Here is a 16,570-nt window from a genome sequence, read left to right on the forward strand (position 1 = left end):
TACTGCCTCAGAAAGGGGACAAGCAGCACCCAACCTCTTCCCCGCGGGGAAGCCGACGTCCGAGGGGATGGGACTGCGCCCACCACCGGTGCTCGTCCGCGGAGATGCCCGCCGCTGGCCAGAGGCCGCCCCAGACACCAGGAAATTGTCCTTGGCTGTGACCTGAAAAAACCCACTTACAACCTGTGTGTAAACAACCAAACAGTTTAATAGCAGGGGCGGAGGGGAACAACCAATATGAAATGAAAACCAAAAGGCACCCGCCGGGTGCTGGTCTCGGTCTGCGTGCCAGGGGGGACAGCGCCCCCAGAGGACTGTCCCCGTGCTCCTCAGGGACGAGGACCTGAGAACGCCGCTGTCACAGGAACTGGAAGGACACCGACACCACTCAGCTTCTCCAGCCGCCAAAGCCCTGGACCGACCTGCAAGGAAGCGGGGGCGGATCGGCTTCCGGGCTCACGCAGGCCTGCACTCAGGTCAGGCTGCGCCTTCACGCTCACGCGACTCTACACAGAAGCACAGTGATGATCAAAAACACGACTGGCCAGTGGGCCCGAACCCAGCGGAAAGGCACCTCTCAAGGCCTGCCTGCGGGTCTCGATCGGAAGGCCCGCCCTCCGCTGCACGGCCCTGGGACGGCCTGGCCTGGCACCCCTGCCACATCCCAAGACAGCAAATCCACAGAACCCCAAACCTGCTGCAGAGCCCCCACGCTTCCAGGACACGCCTTTAAAGCAGGAAGAAAGTATACATCGAGCAAAAAGCAGCAGTCCAATATTCTCACAAACCACACTCTTCCCTTCCAGCCCCTTCCATGCGGCAAAGCCGGAGATACTTACGAGTTAGATGAGCCAAAGCTGAACCCTGGAAAAGACGGGAAGGGTGAAGTGAAGACACTCGGATACTTGAAAGACAAAGGTGGACCCTGGGCCAAATGCCCTCCCCTTCCTCCCCACGGAAAGCCCTCCTGCAGGTCGGGCAGAAAGGGGGTTGTCTTTGGGCTCCTCCTCCTCCTCCCTCGCTGGGGTGGGAAGGGGGTCTCTGGTCCGGCCCCTCTCACTCAGCTCCCCGGGGCCATACAGATCCATCTCGCTGGGAAAATGTTTTCCTACTGTCCCGTCACTTGCTTTCTCCTCTCTCTGAGGCCAGAGAAGCAGGACCCTGGCTTCCAGGCCTGGCTCTGCTGCTCACTGGCTGGACCTTGGGGCAAACTGGTCCCTTAGAGTGTTTATGTCTCCATTTGTAAGACAGTAACAATGCCTGACTTCTGAGACTCCCAAGTGCGTTGCAAAGATGAAAACAGAACACAGACACTCTGCTACCTGAAGAAGCAGAGTGTTACAGAAATGAGAGACATTTGGTGAAGTCTCTTCAAATTTTTTTTTATCCTCACCCAAGGACATTTTTCCATTTTTTGTTCAGATAGAGTGGGAGGGAGAGAGAGAGAGAGAAACATCGATGTGAAGGGGACACATCGAGTGGTTGCCACCCGCACGACCCAACCAGGGCCGGTGACAAACTGCAACAGAGGTACACGCCCTTAGCGGGAACCGAACCCGGTCTCTCTGGTCCCAGGCCGACGCTCTAACCGCTGAGCCAAACCAGCCAGGGCTGGTGAAGTCTCTACATCTTACTTTTTGTTTGCTGGCTTGGATTTTTAAACTAGGATCTAGGAAGACAAATATTACTTTGTGTTCTAAAATCTTGAGAAAAATTTGGTAAAAAAAATGGCACAATGTTACAAGTCCAATTAAAACCTAAAAAGAACATTTTGCCCTCAAGTGCTTTCAGCTTTTAAAACACTACACTGACTAGCCAGGTGCACACCACGCATTTCCCAGGTGAGGGAGGGGCATGTGCCCAGGAGCAGGTGGGAGGGGCCCTGGGAAGGAGGGCTGGCTGCCTACCTCCGGTGCCTGATCCAAAGCCAGAGAACCCTCCGCTCTGGGTCCCAAAGCCCGCAGTCTGCTGGGGCAGCGACCCAAACGCCGGTGCGTTCTGGCTGGCGAGGGAGCCGAAGGACGTGGTGGTGCTGCTGCTCCCGAACCTGGACCAGCGAGAAACAGACGTCAGCGCAGGCGAGGGCCCCTGGAAGCCTCGGATGGCGGGGCTCGGCGCGCACGCATCCGGGCACCTGCTCGGCGTGAACCAGCAGCCAGAGCCGGGGGCAAACCACCTCTGCTTTGGGAAGAATGAAAAATACGAAATCCAGGAGCTTGTCCAGTCAGTTGTGTCCACTGTCTGGACACTCCAGGCCGCTTAGCAATTAAGCAGCACTGCGTTTTTTTGCTCTTTCTCCAATAGCTCTGAGTTTCATCCCCCCACTGCAGCATCTCTCGCTGATCGACACCCGGCGCCTGCCTCCTGTGGACCTTGATCCTGTCCACTTTCACACTGGGGCTGGGGCCGTCCACACGCAGACAGCCTGGCCCTGTCCGCACTGCCGTTTCCCCAGGGGCCCTGCTGGGCATGCTCAGCCCCACTCCCACCTCAGGCTCTCACAGACACAGCGGGAGCTCTCAGAGGTCTGCAGGGGCAGAGGCCGGGGACCTGCACAGAGGGGATGACAATGGCCCCTTGGAGATGTCACACTGGGAATCTTCAACCAGTCCTCGTCAGCCCTGCTTCACAAAGTGGCCCTCACCAGCCAGTCGGACTGCTACGGGAGCTCCCCTCCCAGGCAGAGCACGGCACCTCACTAGTAGTGAGACAGCTGGTTTCAAATAAGTCAGCAAAAGCCCTCAAGATCCCCAGTCAGCAGAGGCCTCCAGCGATGGCCGTGGGCTGGGCCAGTGGGCCGGGGAGAGCTCGGGACGGCTGTGGGCTGGGCCGGTGGGCCGGGGAGAGCTCGGGACGGCCGTGGGCTAGGCCGGTGGGCCGGGGAGAGCTCGGGACGGCTGTGGGCTGGGCCGGGGAGAGCTCGGGACGGCCGTGGGCTAGGCCGGTGGGCCGGGGAGAGCTCGGGACGGCTGTGGGCTGGGCCGGGGAGAGCTCGGGACGGCTGTGGGCTGGGCCGGTGGGCCGGGGAGAGCTCGGGACGGCCGTGGGCTAGGCCGGTGGGCCGGGGAGAGCTCGGGACGGCTGTGGGCTGGGCCGGGGAGAGCTCGGGACGGCCGTGGGCTGGGCCAGTGGACCAGGGAGAGCCTAGGTCCTCCAGGACCTGCGCAGAACACTGGTGAAAGTCAGTCCCAACGCTCCTTTAAAAGTTCCCTTCACGTAAATCCTGGGGATTTCCTGGGGGAAACGTAACAGACCCCTTCATCTCTACATGAAACCCAAGAAGCAACACATAGACTTGCGCACGTTCCTGACACTTCCCAACACTTTGCACCAGGTTTTCGTGGAGGAGAAAGGGTATGAGTAAGAACATAAGCTTGTTTTCATGACAAAGATGGTGTCACCTCACCAAGACCTTAACAATTCCCCAACATGAAGCCAATCTTCACCTCCCCCAATCTTCACCTTCCCACGTCCTGAGCCAGTGCCGAGGGCAAGAGGTCTATCAGACAGGTATTTCGGCCACCAATACCTCCTTGAACGAGGCACTTTGATGTCGTGACCACATATATTTCACTGGGACTTTGTGGTGCGGTGAGAGATGTTTCCCTTGGGGTTTTGGCAATCGGACAGAGTTTTTGGGGCCCATGAAAGTCAATGCCCACATGACATTCTGAAGGGAGGGCGTGTGCACGGCGTGGGAGCAGCTTTGGAAGCTGAGTGGTCACCGAGACTCAGACGTGCGGGGCCCAGGCAGTGCCTGGCATGGAAGCCAGCCGAGCACTGCGGACTGAGCACCCTCCAGGGCTCTGGCGTAGAGGAGGGGGCACGGGAGTGGCCTGCTCGAGCATGACGGTCTAATGCATAACCACCCAAGAGGAAAGAGTCTGTGAGAACCTTCCCTTGGAATATCCTAGCAGGAGTGACCACAAAGGGCCATGGCAGGACTTCTTCTTCCTCTAGCCCATTGTTCACGTCCAGCAGGAGGACAGGGCTCTGCCAACCACAACCTTACGCACCAGGGGCAGCAGCATGGCCGCTGCCCCCGCGCACTCGGCGGAGTCTGGCCGGAGAAGAGGGATCTGGGAGCGACCTGTCTGCTGATCTCGACGTAGGGGCGCTCGGCTCGCAGCCAAGGGCCGCGAGATGCACGGACTCCCTTTCGGACAGGAGGGGCAGTGCTGCTGGCTGGCCCGAGCCTGCGGGCCCTCCGTCCCCCCGGGGGCTTACCCGAATCCTCCTGCGCTGGCAGCCGCAGTACCCTCTCCGAACACTTTGCCTCCCGTCGAGCCCAGAGGGCTTGTAAAGGCTGGGGCTGAACCGAATGCTGGCACCCCTCCAAACCCAGGGGATCCCCCAAAAGTAGGAGGGCTGCCAAACACTGGAGCAGCACCGAAGCCACCTGAGCAAAACAGAGGCAAACAGACAGAAACGGGGAAGGAAGGAGGAGACAGGGAGAGAAGACAGTGAGCAGTGAGAAACCAAATCAAAGGAGGGAGAAAAAAGGGAAAACATGTTAGAAATCCAAACACAAAAAACTGAAACAAAGGGCAACATCCCTTCTATCAGCAAAATCCAAATTAAACCCAAAGCAAACCAGTCACCGAACCACCTCCCTCCAGTTCGAGCGGAGGTCTGGGGTCCACTCAGGAGAGCTCCTGGAATTCCAAGGACCCAGCAGACCTCAGGTTTGCCTGTGAGGTCCCAGGTCCCTCCCAGAGGTACACTGGGCCTGCCAGCTCCAAGTCTTGTCCAATCAGATTGCTACCAACAACCGACTTGGTGCATTTCCGGCCCCTTCCTGGCCCGGCTGCACTGTTTTGAGACCCCTCACTGTACAATCACACTCAAAAGCCCCCGTTGCTATGCAGCTGTCAAAGATGACAGTGTCATGGCTTATTGCCTTCAGGCAAGGCGCCAGGCTTCAGGGAGACCCGCAGCACGACACCGGAAGCGCCGGGTCCCCTCTGCGGGAGATCTGTGACCTGGGCTACAGCAGGCGGAGTGCTGCTCGGCGCTGGTGCTGGGCCAGGAGCCTTGTATTTATTTAGAGCGAATGGCTCTTCCCTCTCTCACCACCGCCTTTCTCTCTGCAGTCAGAAAATACCCCACACAAAAGCACACCGAATTTCTTCTCGGGAGGAAGGCTGCTGTACAAAGTGGTCAGACAACGTCCAGGTGTGGACAGTCACTGGGCTGTGAGGACAGCCATCTGAGCCCAGGCTCCCTCCGCAGCTCCCAGCCCTGCTGCTCACGTGGACACAGGCTGGCAGGGTGGCCACCGCCCAGAAAGGTCACGGGTGCCGAGGCAGCCGGCTCCGACTGGCCAAGATGCTCAGCAGGCGGGAGGACCAACCGTCCGTCCCTTCTGCTCCTGAGGAGGGTCCCCAAACCCCGAGATACTGTTTAAATCACCCTAGGCTATCAGCAGAAACCCTTGGTGAGTGCAGGACAAAATGAACACAGCAGCACGAGAAATGTGCTCTGAAGGGGCGTATTTCTCAGAACGAGCCCTGGCTGGGGAGCTCCGCGTCACAGGGGTGACGGTGGCTGCGGCCAAGCCAGGCACAGCAGCCTGCGGGGTCGGGGACACTCTCCTCGCCTCTCAGAAGGCGCACCCCTTGCAGGGGCAGCCAGGCCTCTCGTGGGAAGCGTGCCCAGCGAGCCTCTGCCACCTGAGCCAGGGAAGGCGCCCGCTGCGTCTGCAGCCAGCGGCCACGTCACGGCCCGACGCTGGGAGCGCCCGCGCAACTGAGAAGACACGCTTGCTCGGCTTGTGTTGGGGGTGACATCCTGCATTTTAAAACCTTGAGTGAAATTCCAAGCCGTGCTAATGGGGACTGTTGGGTTACAAATACAACGAACTGGAAAAGAAAAAGTGCTCGAAACCCTGGCAGCTGAATAATTTAAGACTGATCACAGATCTAGTTACTTTCTTCCTAGACACCCAGGCCTGTATCTAGTGCCTCGTGCTCCGCAGCGCTCAGACTTCTCGGTGGAAGGGGGTGAAAGGCGAGAAGTCACAGTGACACAGAGAGCAGAGTGGGCAGGGGAGAGGAGGGTCAACACACACACCAGCCCAGGTCGCGGGGAAAGGTCACTTTGGTCTTATTTCTGGAGACAGGCAGCTTGTGGGTGCGTTTTTACTAGATGCCATATTTTCATGATTATTTTCCCCCGAAGAGACAGGAACGCACTAAAATCAATACTATTAAAATACCTGATCGTAAGGGCCCTTCACGTACCAGCGCCGTGTAACAGCCTGCTGTCATCTCCCCAGTGAACCGGGGGTCCCTCCTTCACAGCGAGCAAACGGAGGCTCGAACACATGGCGCCTGAGCTGAGCTACGGGAAGTGGTGGCACCGGGACGGGAAGCAGGGCCGAGGGACTCAAGACCACCTGCCGTCTCACCCTTCTGTGCCCCCCTTCCTGCCCCACTGCCACTAACCCAGTGACCTGAGCACCAGAGTAGCAGGTGAACCCCCAGACCAGGGCGGCAGCAAGGTCATTTACAGTCTGTCCCTCTGTCCCTCCTCCATCATCTCAGCAGCATCACTTCCTGGCGCAACTGCGCTGAGGGCAGGCAGGCGGCCCTGGAACCTCACAGCCCTGCCAAGCAGCAGTCTGAGCCCCTCGCAAAGCACAGCGACAAGGGCGACACGCGGGCTGTGCGCCTGGGCAGGGGCTCTTGGCTGAGAGCAGGCTTTCTGAGGCCGGGCGCCCCGAGAACCGCCGCACAGGACAGCAGGCTGCCCGCACCGCTCTCCTCTCTGGCCCTAGTTCACTCGGCTCTCGTACGTGCCGGCAGCCTTCTCTGTTCCAGCCCGCAAACTAGGCGGTTTCACGGCAAAAAAACAAATAGAAAAATATTCTGAAAGGGAGGTACACTCCCTTCAAGGGAGAAAAATGAAAAGCACCGGACTCTCCTATCAAGTGTGACCTGATCCCAGGCTAAGGAACACATATAAGAAAAACATGAGTCAAAGAAATTATCAGGTCCCTTAAAAATATAGTCTTGATGACTAATGAACTAAATTCTCTTTCAAATAACATTTCCTTGTTAATGAGGAACAAGGGCCTGGAGCCCTTTCATTTTGAACTCTTCGCTGCAGAGCCCTGGCCGGTTTGGCTCGGCGGTAGAGTGTCGGCCCGCAGATCAATCAGTCGCGAGTTCGATTCCAGTCAAGGGCATGGACCTCAGTTGCGGCTTGTCCCTGGCCCTGGTCGTGTGAGGGAGGCGACCAGTCGATGTGGCTCTGTCATGTCGCTGTTTCTCTCTGTCTCTCTCTCCCTCCCTCCCATTCTATCTGATAATAAGTAGGAAAATATCCTCAGGTGAGGAATAAAAACAACAATAAAATAAACCCTTCACTGCAGGGAAGGTTGGGGCAAAATAAGGGTGCGATGCCCATTTCTCATCCATCTTAAATTCTAGAAAAAAGGACCAGAACCTGGCAGCTGAGTCTACCGCCCTGGCCACAGGCCTGAAGACCGGTGCCTCTGGAAGCCACACCAACGTGGACTCTGAGAGGCGGTCCCAGAGCTAAGGCGGGACGGTCGGAGCCAGGGTCACCATGCATCTGGTCCACAGGTCGGGTCCTTCCTCTGACGTTCAGTCTCTCCCACACTCAAACGAGCGAGTGTCCTGCTGCTCACCCAGGGAGCCAGCCTGAAAGAGCCCTTCTCAGCAAACAGCCCTCCTCTGCCCCATGCCTCAAAAATGTCCTCCACACCACTGTCCATGCAACAGGGGCAGAAAGGCAGAGCCCTGTGGAGCTCAGAGACAGAAATGGGACAGAGAGACAGGTGATGACAATGAAGTGTGCTTCTGTGTCTAAATATACTATGTTCTTTAAAAACTTTAATTCTAAGTGTAATGCATGGCTATAAAATGCCACAGTTCATAAATGTACTTTCAAAGTAATGCTGGGATGACGAGGATGCTGGCGACGGTCTTTATCCTTGATTAGATGGACACAGTCCACTGGAGCAGTAACTGAGCTGCACGCTTATGCTGTGGATATCTGGATACAGTACACACACATGCCTATCTGATATGTTTATGTTTATTTTACTCAATTAAAAGCAAAAACAAGTGATTTGGGAAAGAAGGCAAAATGACACAGACATAAGAAATTAAACAGTCTGTCTACCTGTGACAGTCAATGGGCACCTAAGCAAATGTGTGGCTCAAGATGCTTTCTTGTTTACATTTCAGTTCTTTCTTTCTTTTTTTTTTAATCCTCACCCAAGGACCTTTTTTTTTTTTTTTTTTTTTGCATTTATCTTCAGACAGAGTGGGAGGGAGAGAGAAAGGAAGAGAGAGACAGAAACATTAATGTGAGAGAGACACATCAAGTGGTTGCTACCCACACAACCCCAACCAGGGCCGGGGACAAACTGCAACCGAGGTACGTGCCCTTAGCGGGAACCAAACCTGGGTCTCTCCGGTCCGCAGGCCGACGCTCTAACTGCTGAGCCCAACAGGCCAGGGCTAGTTATCATTTTCTTATATGTTCCCTTACCTTGGTTGTTTTGCAATTGCTAAATATTTACAATGTTTTCTTCCCTAAGAAGATTCTAAGTTCTCTTAAGGGTTCTATAACGTGCATTCCGTGCTGTTTAATGTGTCTCAGGAGACCTGGAACGGTGTGAGGAACACAGCAGATGCTCATTAAACATAGAAACAAAGTGTGCGTGTGGGGGAGTCACTCCATCGTGCCCTGATCGTACTTCCTGGAGAGCCCCGCTGGAGAGTCTCCCTCCTTCCGGATACCTGCGCACCTGTGAACACACATGTGCAAATACCCACAGCCGACGAAGACACCAGTACCTGTTTTATTTGCATTGGAAAACCCGAAGCCTTGCGATGCCACACTTCCTCCTCCAGAGCTGAAGGTGCCAGAAGGTTTGTGCTCTCCAAACGACGAGCTGGCAAAGCTACCAAATGCCTTGGCCCCACTGTTTCCAAAGAGGTTAGAGGTACCTACAGAGATGAAAGACACGAGTGAGGGAAATCCGAGGGAGAAAAATGTCCTTATTTACTTCTCAGAACAGAGAAGGAAGAAGCCTCAGCTGGGTGTTTTGGGAGAAGGGAGTCTAAGATTCCAGGGAGCTGAGCTGCAGAGCAATGGACACCTTCTCTGACCTGCGGCGTCTGGAAGACGGGACGTGATCACTTCGGTGTCCAGGCTCAGGGCTTCCCGACGCAGTTCTACAGACACAGAAACCCGCCCGCACCCCCCCCCCCCCAGGTCTCAGCCTGTCCACCACGGCTGCCGTCTTCTGAAGAAAGGGGCTTATTTTCACCCATCTCCTCATAAGGCCAACTTCAGATTTCGTCGAACTAGAGAAAATAAAGTCAGAGCAAATCCCAAGCGAGCACAGCGGCTGCCAGCCTCCGCTTCTGTAGTCAAGTGTGGCGTGCGGGCTGCTGGGGCTGCTCAGAGAACAGCAGACACACCACCACCACGAGCTCCTACCTCTGATCTGATGGGAGCCAGGGGTGTTCTGAGAATGGAAAAGAGGCTAGCGAGACTTCCAGTCTGATTTCCTCTTTCTAAGAGGTTCAGTTAAGCTCTTGACCTTTCAGATGCGTATCTAGTGGGTCACTCCCTCAAATATACACTGAATCCGCTCCAACAACGAAAGGAAACTAACTACCAAAACCGAGGTGGGTGAGAAGTATTTGTTCCCCCACCACGTATGGACGGGTCTTTCACTGAAGGAGGAGCTATCCTGAAATGAGGTCGGCGTGCAGAGAGGCCTCACAGGAGGCTGACATGAGCTCTGGGTGGGAAAGGACAGCTGACTGTGCCACTGAGTGAGACGTGCAAACACAGCGGGAGGCCAGGCTTCCCGTCACGTGCTCAGTGGGGAGATGGAAGGAGACGTGGGGAGGAGTCACTCCCACTCAAAGTTGTCTGAAGAGGTGGTCCGCCACTAACCTGTCCGTCCCAAGGCCCCGCGTCCGCTCTGTCACCAATCCCACATGTGTGAGATGGGACTGTCCCTCAGGGACACGACCACCTCAGATTTCCAGGCACCAACAACAGAGAGCCTCAGACCGCCACCTGGCCACCTGCTCTCCAGAACGACCGCTGACAGTTTAGAGCGTGGCCATGCGTGTGCCGGGCCCCGGCAGCGAGGGTGGTCAACCCTCATGAAGGGCACACGGGTCATTTATCCCCCGGGGGAGTCCTCTCGGACGCTCCGAGCCTCCCCTGACGAGCCAGCTGGAGGTCCCTTTCGATTCCTTCAGTGGCATCCATCTGACCCTGGAGACGAAAACAGGCCTCTCGGTCACTCCAACTTGGAGTTTCAGGAACAGAGACTGCAATGTTCTGACTTAGTGCTAACGATGCAAACTTTCAAACAGCAAACAAATTCACATGCAAGATTAGGGGCTAGACTGCCTCCTGGAGAAGCCAAAACACAGAGGTGAAGTGATTTTCCTGGGACAATGTCGGGAACCTTAAATCCCAGAGGCCAGAGAACATTTAGAAGTCTTTGGGCTTCTTTATCCCTTTCTCTCTTAAAGTTTTGCATTCAGACCTGGCTTGGAGTACCTGATGACTACGACGCTGGGCAAGGACTGAGCCTTCCCGAGCCTGTCCCACACAGAACAGGGGACAGCGGCTGTGAGCACGCAAAGTGGCTGCAGGGAGTGAATCGGGTAGTGGGCCAGGGCACCTCGTCAGGCACACGATGGACCCCCAGGAAACACAACTTCCCCGTCTCTTTAACTCGTCCCCCTGCCATATGCAATCACGTTCAAGATGATAAACCAGAGTCGGCCAGCTGCAGAACACGGAGTCCTGCCGCTCCGGGAAGGTCCCGGGAACGCCCCCATTCCCGCTGCAATGGCCGACTCAGCAGCCGGGGGGCCGAGCACGCCCGTTTCAGGAGCTACTTAAGCTGCTCGAAAACGAGGTGGCAGAAAACAATGTCTGCTTCTCTGCTCTGTGGTCAACAACGTGTGTCTCGGCTGTCTCCTAATGGCTCCCAAATAAGTCTCTAGTTCTCAAAAATGTGGCAAAGAAGAGGCTCTCCTGTTGCTGGGACAGTGAGCAAGCCAGCCAGCAAGACTGGTCTCGGCGAAGCCACCTGACCTCCCCCCTGGGGCAGGCAGGCGCCTGCTGTGGGCTCCCACCTGCTGGCACACTGACCCTCTTGGTCTTTTCTGTCCAAGTACATGAGCACAACCTAACATCGCCATGCGAATATCACCGCAGAGACCTGCTCCCTGCCGTCCTGCAGGTCTCAAGTCACTAAATGAGGACTCAACACAGACTGAGAACAGGATTCTCAAGAAGTACCTGCCCAGGACACTTTTCTTTCTTTCTTTTTTTTTTATCCTCACCCTAGGACATTTTTCCATTTTTTGTACAGATAGAGTGGGAGGGAGAGAGAGGAAGAGACAGAGAGAAACATTGATGTGAAAGGGACACATCGAGTGGCTGCCACTGCACGACCAACCAGGGCCGGGGACAAACTGCAACCGAAGTATGTGCCCTTAGCGGGAACTGAACCCGGGTCTCTCCGGACCGCAGGCCGATGCTCTAACCGCTGAGCCAAACCGGCCAGGGCCAGGATATTTTCTTAAAAAACAGTGTAGAGGGAGCCTTGTGAGCCCAATACATTCTCATCAACGGGCTTCTTCATCCCCACACAAATATGTCTTTCAGGCCCCTGGACAGAAAGAAATGTACTGAGGACGGTCCCAGCCAATGTCCTCACACGACTCGAGCAGGTGGTAGGACCTTACAGGTAACAAGTCACCGTGGTGGTGGGTTTTAAGTGGCTCCAGGGTTGCAGTGAGTCTTGGCACTGTCTCTGGGGAAGACAGGAAAAGGGCCTTTAGGGTGAGCCTCCGTGCGGTACCCAGCCTGTCTTCTCGGGCACTGTGCGGTTCTGACCACTCCTCGGGGCAGAAGCTAAGTGGCAGAGGGCACTGGTTGCTCGATCTGGGCTCAGACACGTGTGCGAGGGGGAGCATGCGGCGCCATGAGGACCAGCGCAGGGCTGTCACAGCCTGGGAGGCCTGCCAGGGCACAGCAGGCCGGGAGGGCCCAGGAGGAGCGAGGTGCAGCAGGGATCTGGGAACACACCAGAGGACTCTCTGATGGCTGTCACCTCTGGAAGTCCATATCCCGTCGCTGTCCTGATTGGTGAAATGGGGACAGCCACACCTAAAAGCACGGTTGTAAGAAGTGATCAACCCTGGCTGGCTTGGCTCAGCGGTTAGAGCGTCAGCCTGCGGTCCAGAGAGACCCGGGTTCGGTTCCCGCTAAGGGCACGTACCTCGGTTGTAGTTTGTCCCCGGCCCGAGTTGTGTGGGTGGCAACCATTCGATGTGTCCCTTTCACATTGATGTTTTTCTCTCTCTCTCCCTCCCGTTCTATCTGAAGATAAATGCAAAAATGTCCTCGGGTGAGGATAAAAAAAGGAAGTGATCAGCCCACATACACTGAACACCCAGCACACAGTAGGTAATCAATCAAGGTTATTTCGCTTCTGCTCGATGTCTTGTCAAGGAACAAAATTCAGAAACTGCAGGGCTCCGTGCAGAGAGAACAACGGTGGGCCCGCGGGACCCCAGCCGTGCTGCACGGAGGAAGAAACTTCATTCACCTAAAGGAAGGGCAGGTTCAGGTGGGTGGGCTGGGGGCAGAAGTGTGAACAGCAGCACTGAGGCAGGGAGAACATGCTGGGGGAACTGAGTCAAAGTCAGAAAAGTATGTTGGGGCCCTGACCAGACAGCTCCGTTGGTTGGAGCATTGTCCTGATACACCAAAGGCACAGGTTTGATCCCCAGTCAGGGCACATACAAAGAAGCAACCAATGAGAAAAAAATTTTAAGACAGACAAAAAGAAAAGTATGTTAGGGCCAGCTCACGGAGGGCCCTGAATTTCAGGCCAAGGAGTTGGGTTTTTTGCCCTAGTCAGTGGGGAGCTGCAAAGAGTTTTGAGTAGGGATAGTGGCGAAATTAAAGTAGCCTTCAGCCACTTAACTTGGTGTGGATTTTCAGACCACAGTGGAGGAGACGGAGGCAGGGAAGGGAGTCTGAGTACCCAGATGATGCTGGAACACGCCCCACCCTGACAGAGACAGAGCAGACAGGGGGGGACGACCGAGAGGCAGGAAGAGAACTGGGACGCTGATCCACGTGTCCAGGAAGAAGTGCTCAAAGCACCACACGTTGCCCAGCTGGTGTGGCTCCGTGGCTGAGCATCGATCCTGCACCAAGAGGTCCCCAGTTCGATTCCCGGTCGGGGCACATGCCCAGGTTGTGGACTCAATCCCCAGTAGGAGGCGTGCAGGAGGCGGCCAGTCGATGTTCTCTCTCATCCATGTTTCTATCTCTCGCCCCCTCTCCCTCTCAAAAAATCAATCAAGAAAAAAAGAAAGCACCACATGTCGCAGTCACCCAGGGAGAAAGGGGCTGTCCCTGGTGGCCTGCGGAGAGCACTCTCAGTTCTCTGGCCGGATAACTTCTGGCTCCTCCTCCACTGTCCCTTCCTCTTTCCCTGCACTTGGTCCTCGGGCTACAGAGGCTCCCGTCCCTGTCACCATCAAGTCATACATTGGGTTTTAAAAACAATGTTAAGTCTTTCCTGTATCCTTTCAAATGCACTCAAACTTGCCCAAGGCATAAAAGTCAGCTGCAGGGTAACAACCGCCCACCTGTAGGAGATGCAGCCCAGCAGGTGTCTGGTATCAGGAGTAGAGGTGCTTACTTGACACCAGAACTAAAGAATTAGAGACAATGGCTGCAGTGAACAGAGTGGAGCACACTGCCCCATCTGCATGGTGTAAATAACAGCCCTGCAGTCCCTGAAGGTGGGGCCAGCTCCCGCCCACCCAGGAGAGAGGGCGAGTCTCTGACAGGTGAGAGCCAGGGCACTAGAGATGAATCAGCCAGAAGAAAAGGAATTTTTACAAGGATATGATGCACCTAAGTTTTAACAAAAATAGGCTACAAACACAGCCTCGCAGGTGATAAGGCACCCAGGGTAAACCTACATCCTAACCAGCATGTTACCAAGTGCCTGTTCTGTGCAAGACGCTGTTTGGCACGTTATGTAAGATGCAGATGAATTCCAGATCTGCCACTGTCTGGCTCCGTGCCTTAAAAAACCCCAAGAAATCACCAAACCGCTTGGAGCTTGTCCCTTACTGGGAAATGGAGCGTGCTAGGCAAGGACGTTTTCAGTGTGCGCGGAGCCCGAGTTCTGTGACAATAGCTGGGGAGGGGGAACCACGCAGATGTGTCTCTGGTTCTGGCCCCTGTTCTGAGTAACCTCTTTTTATGTTTTGCAAATCAGAATTCTGCTTAAGAGTTCGTCTGCAGAAACAGTTTTTGAAAACGACTAGACTCTATTTCTAAGGTCCCTTCATTCTAGGGTTCCGAACTCCTCCCGGCAGACCGAAGGCCGGAGAAAAGAATTTCCCATCACATCATGTTACCAATGAAGAGGCATGTGTCACTTGACCGCGAGCTCTCTTTTCATATTACCAGGTGGACAGTGACATCAGAATAACAGATCTGAGAATTGGGAGACTCGGGAGAAAGCTCTGCTTTTAGCTACAGGAGCCTTCGCACTCAGGAAACATCCGCCCCGTCCGTGGGACACGAGCTCTTGGCTCACTAAGACCTTCCTGTGCAGCACAGTGCACGAGAGGGGCTAAGACAAAGATGACAAGTCCCCAACTTTCCATTTTTTTTTAAAGATTTAAAGAAATAAATTTCTCTCACTTCCAATCATGAAGAGACAGCAACGAGGAACTTTAGAAATCAGCTGGAGAAGGGTACCACAGAAGGGTACAGCTTCATTTGAGATGAGACAGAAAAGTAAGACAGGAGAAATAATGAAGGCTTCAACTTCTGGGTGGCGGTTCTCCCGGCAGCCGGTTTGCAAGCCAGCGCCGAGTGGGCACCAGTGAAAACCCACGTGCTTCCCGAGCACGTCGCCAGCACACCCAGTGTGCTCAGCGGCTCTCGCGGAGGCCTGTCTGCTCGCATTCATTTCAAGTCACTTCCATCTAGTTCATTTCAGCCCTCTCCCTGCAGCTCTGATGTCTTTTCACGATTATATAAGACATTTCATTAAAAAACTGAAAGTAAAAAACAGAATCAAAACAGATCACACCACGTTGGGATAGATATTTTACACTTGATTGTAGGCAAAAGGCTGAGAAGCTAAGGTAGGGTGGGGGTAGATATTTTCAATGGCTCTTGCACACCTCTCCTTTCTATACTTGTCACTGAAGAGTTGATAACACCACAAAGATGACAGTGGCATCCGGGGCGCAGGGTTGTGCAAACTTTCTCCACTTACTTGGGGTGGCTGCAGATCCAAAGCCCGTGCTGGCCGAGCTGAATGGGTTTTTGTTGGCTGCATCCTGGCTGGGTTTCCCTCCAAGGCCACTGAAGAAACCTCCCCCTCTTCCGGTGTTTCCTGACCCAAACACGCTCCCACTGGACGACGAGGACTGCTGGAAAATGAAAGGCAGGAAGTGAGATGGGCAGAGGGTGCTGAAAGCGGCAGGCACGTCCTCAGACAGGAGGCGCTCACAGCTGGTACAACAGAAAAGCAGGCGAGGTCTGACTGGTTCTGGTGCGGATGCTCTCACGACCACAGCGGAGCTGGCTCTGCACAGGGCCTCCCTACACATCTGAGCACTCAGCTAGCCCATGCCCTCTGGAAACATGGCAGGGTGGGCGGGAACTTTAAATGTCTCTCTGCTCTGCGGCCTGCGGTCTCTGCTGACACGGTGCCAGGGCCAAGGAAACAAGCCCCCAAGAGTCCCCCAGATGAAAACGTGTAGACATGTCCAGGCTGTCACGGGTCCTCTTATTCTGATTCCTCTCGTGCGTGGCTGAACGCATCAGCAACAGCTGCTCAGTGACTCACATCGTCTTTCCTCCCAATACGCGCACTTTGTTTCATAATGACACTCCCAGGGCTGCAGAAACAAGCTTACTTTAGCTCCACTGTTGAAACGATGACCACAGCTTAATTCTGTCCAAGTCTGCGGATCTTGGGTTCGGAGGACGCTGCTAACTCAGGGTGCAGGCTGACTCTAACTGTACCGGGACCACACTTATTTCTGTCTGAAAACTGCTTCTAGAAGGAAGACCAGTGCTAGATCTGAGGGACCGTCAGCATCAGAGTTCAGGGCGGGACGGCCTTGGCTGACGACACAGAAGAACCTGGGCTCTTAAAAATGGGTCGCTGGGTCTCAGAACCTTCCAGGGGCCCCTTCCGAGGGTGGCAGAGTGATGTGTAAGTCCCCCTTCTGTAGAATGGGGATAATAAACTGCCCACCTCGAATGAACGAAGTGAGCTAGAAGAGTAGTGTGCTTTAGGACAGTGCCTGGAACAGAATCACGTGCTCAAGAAACAGCCGTTCAATACGTTCACAGCGACGACAATGGACCAACGATGGAGCACTTTCTATGTGGCAGGCACTTTTCTATCATTTAATCCCGAAGAAAGTCAATCCGCCAGGGGCCACCCCGGCAGCATCGTCCGGTGTGTTCCCTCCTCTGTAGGTGCACAGCCTGC

At 54.9% G+C, this 16,570-nt stretch overlaps 1 protein-coding gene across 3 annotated transcripts in view; it reads right to left on the bottom strand.

Moving 5' to 3' along the window:
* Positions 1-283: 283 nt before the first annotated feature.
* Positions 284-16,570, bottom strand: part of NUP214 (nucleoporin 214) — an 89,312-nt gene continuing 73,025 nt past the window's right edge. For 2 of the 3 annotated variants that reach the window (XM_036260779.1, XM_036260781.1), the window contains 6 exons: positions 15,341-15,497; positions 8,832-8,984; positions 4,228-4,399; positions 1,908-2,047; positions 840-864; positions 284-422 (listed from right to left, as the gene is read on the bottom strand). In XM_036260779.1, the coding sequence (XP_036116672.1) occupies positions 389-422; positions 840-864; positions 1,908-2,047; positions 4,228-4,399; positions 8,832-8,984; positions 15,341-15,497 (681 nt within the window). In that variant the 3' untranslated portion in view covers positions 284-388. The remainder of the gene's footprint in view (positions 423-839; positions 865-1,907; positions 2,048-4,227; positions 4,400-8,831; positions 8,985-15,340; positions 15,498-16,570) is intronic. The other variant, XM_036260780.1, reaches the window with a different exon arrangement.

This window comes from Molossus molossus, unplaced genomic scaffold (genome assembly GCF_014108415.1).
Source record: "Molossus molossus isolate mMolMol1 unplaced genomic scaffold, mMolMol1.p scaffold_m16_p_14, whole genome shotgun sequence".
In the NCBI taxonomy this organism is placed as follows: Eukaryota; Metazoa; Chordata; class Mammalia; order Chiroptera; family Molossidae; genus Molossus; species Molossus molossus.